Source organism: Penaeus monodon, chromosome 3 (assembly GCF_015228065.2).
Source record: "Penaeus monodon isolate SGIC_2016 chromosome 3, NSTDA_Pmon_1, whole genome shotgun sequence".
NCBI classification, from domain to species: domain Eukaryota; kingdom Metazoa; phylum Arthropoda; class Malacostraca; order Decapoda; family Penaeidae; genus Penaeus; species Penaeus monodon.
Genome location: NC_051388.1, coordinates 61,484,221 through 61,487,211, shown reverse-complemented (window position 1 = coordinate 61,487,211; position 2,991 = coordinate 61,484,221). Strand labels below are relative to the sequence as shown.

Sequence of the window (2,991 nt, the reverse complement as noted above, 5' to 3'; positions counted from 1 at the left end):
GGCAAAAAAGGGGGGGCCCTTCCAAACTAACCCTTCCCTTCCCCTTTAAAAACCCCCCCTGCACAACCCCTTCCTGTCCCCCCGTGGCCCTGGGAGCGCCGCCCTCGTACTTCATCTCACCTTTTAAAAACGTGCCGGGGGGGGCCCTTCCCACCACTAAAAGGGGGGGGGGGGGGTAAAATTCCCCGTGACAGGAGGGGGGTGGGGGGGGGGGGGGGGGGGGGAAGGGGGGGAGGGAGAAGGGGGGGGAAAGGGGGAAAAAAGGGGGGGAGGGAAAGGGGAAAGGGGGGGTTTGGAAAGGTTGGGGGGGAATTTAAGGGGGGGAATAAAGGGGGGGGAGGGGGGGGGAAAAAAAAAGGGGGGGAAAAAGGGGAAAGGGTAGGGGAAAAAAGATTAGGGGAAAAAGGGAAAACCCCAAAAAACCCCAAATGGAAAAAAAACCCCCGGCTTGAAAAATAAAAAAAAAAAAAAAAAAAAAAAAACCCCCTTTTTTATAATTTAATTAAAAAAAAAAATAAAAAAAAAAAAATAATATATATTTTGGGGGGGTTTTTTTTTTTTTTGTTTGGGTTTATTTTATATATTATATATATATATATATATATATAATATATATATATATTTATATATATATATATATATATATATATATATATATATATATATATATATATATATATATATATAATTTAGAAGACACTGAGAGAGAAAAAAATGTTTGTTTGTTATTGTGATACAAAAGATAACGTTGTTGATCATAAAGGTATCTTTATCAGTTTCCATTCCATATAAAACAAGAACAGGGATAGGTAAACAAAGAAAACAGCAAAAAGAAGAAAAACAAACATATATTTAACAAATGAGATAAGACATAACTAACTTAACATGCATATCACGTAAAGTTCTCACATAAAGATTGTTCTATTTACATTATCTCACTGTTATTCAGAAACATTTCTAGGCTGCTGTGTGCTGTATGCATTTATATTTTTCTATATTTACAATCACAGATGATATTACTGCAAGCGAGCATAATCATTGTATAACTTCAAAGGCACTGCCATTATCAAATCGTTATGAAACTGATTGTTAGTACTGATATGGTGATAAGGATTATTATAAGATATAGTGATATGGACTATATATGTTGGGTGATTCCAAGTCGATATTGCACATAAAAATACTTCAAGAAAATCTGAAAGATCAGTAATGCACGAAATAAGTTTATTAGATGAGACAAAACAGTTTCACCGTAGCATTATCTTGTCTTACAATAAACTTATTTTGTGTACAGTATTCTCTTCTGCCTGTCATTTCCACTTAACAACAACAAACAACCACAAACAGCGGACTATCATGTGCTTGTCATGTTCTTGCCCACACAATAGCGGATGCGCATGAATGTCAAACGGATGCTGCATGATTATCCCCTGCTCATGATCACAAATCTCAAAAATACACTTAGAAAATACCCTCGTTTTCTATTTCTTTTCCCCTCCCGTTTTCTTTTTTGTACAATTTCAGCCCCAACTCTGAGCTCGAACGAGTGTGTTTCCCACATTTAATCGCGAGACTTTCCTCCTCGTCGTGGCCTGTAAATGCCAGACAACCTTCATTGTGCTCTTTTCTTCCTTCTACGCCCACCACCATCACAGGGTCCACCAGCACTCGCAGCCGGATGCCTTTCCGCTCCTTATCGCTCTGCTAGGACAACCGCTTTGAAGTGCTTCCAAACAACGGTTCTGTAAATACGAATGACTACATATATATGTATGTATATATATATATATGTATATATATATGTATATATATATATATATATATATATATATATGTTTTTTTATATGTATATGTGTGTGTGTGTGTGTTTGTGTGTTTGTTTGTTTGTTTGTTTGTGTGTTGTGTGTGTGTGTGTGTGTGTGTGTGTGTGTGTGTGTGTGTGTGTGTGTGTGTGTGTGTGTGTGTGTGTGTTTGTGTGTTTGTTTGTTTGTGTGTGTGTGCGCGCGCGCGTGTGTGTGTTTGTGTGCGTGTGTGTGTGGAGATAGACTGAAATATAGACAGATAGATACGAGGCTGAAACCAGGTAAACTTACTAGAAAGTGTGGGCCCGGGACCTGACAGTGGCGGAACACAAACTTCAGCTGGATATCGACCGCGTCAGGTGCTTCCCATGCACCTAAAAAAGAAAGAAAAAAAAAAAAAAAACATGAAGAAAGAAAGAAAGAAAGAAAAAAAAAACATATATATCAATACTTAAAAAAAAAAGACACAGCATCATGAACTATATGAGTAAAAAAACACGCATTCCTTTTAACCACTACGACGAACTCCACACGTAAACAGCAAATCATAAAGCCGTGAGTAACCCGTGTTTACCTGAGGCTGGAAACGGACCTCGGCAAAGAGATTCCCTTCGTCACGTGTTAATTTTCTACTCCTTGTTGCATCGTCATCGTCAAGGTTCAACTCCTCGTTCTTGACCAGTTCGTCTCTCGACCCCGATAACATGTTTCCTGTATCGAAATGTTCGTGGTTAATGATGAGGAGGATGGGGATGAGGATGAGGATGAGGAGGAGGAGGAGGAGGAGGAGGAGGAGGGTGAGGATGAGGATGATGAGGATGAGGACGAAAACGAGGGTGAGGGTAAGGATAAGAAGGATGAGGATAAGGGTGAGGATGAGGAGCAGGAGGATAAGGGTGAGGGTGAGGATGATGAAAATGAGGATAGGGAGGATGAGGATGAGGATGAGGATAAGGATGAGGATGAGGATAAGGATGAGGATAATAATAATGATGATGAAAATAATGATAATATTGATAATAATGGTTATAATTGTAATAATGATGATAACAATAAGAACAATAATAATGATAATGATAATAATTTCAGCAGCAATAATAATAATAATAGTTATAATAATAAGGATGACGATAATGATAATAACAAAAACAATGTTAATAATAGCAGTAATAATGGTAATAATGATAGC

General features: G+C 38.3%; 1 protein-coding gene across 1 annotated transcript in view; it reads right to left on the bottom strand.

The window, feature by feature from the left end:
- Positions 1 to 830: 830 nt before the first annotated feature.
- The window catches only part of LOC119597751 (bestrophin-2-like), a 36,170-nt gene continuing 34,009 nt past the window's right edge, over positions 831 to 2,991 (bottom strand). The window contains exons 11-13 of the mRNA XM_037947365.1: positions 2,377 to 2,513; positions 2,094 to 2,176; positions 831 to 1,742 (exon numbers count right to left, since the gene is read on the bottom strand). Coding sequence (XP_037803293.1) covers positions 2,138 to 2,176; positions 2,377 to 2,513 — 176 coding nt within the window. The 3' untranslated portion in view covers positions 831 to 1,742; positions 2,094 to 2,137. The remainder of the gene's footprint in view (positions 1,743 to 2,093; positions 2,177 to 2,376; positions 2,514 to 2,991) is intronic.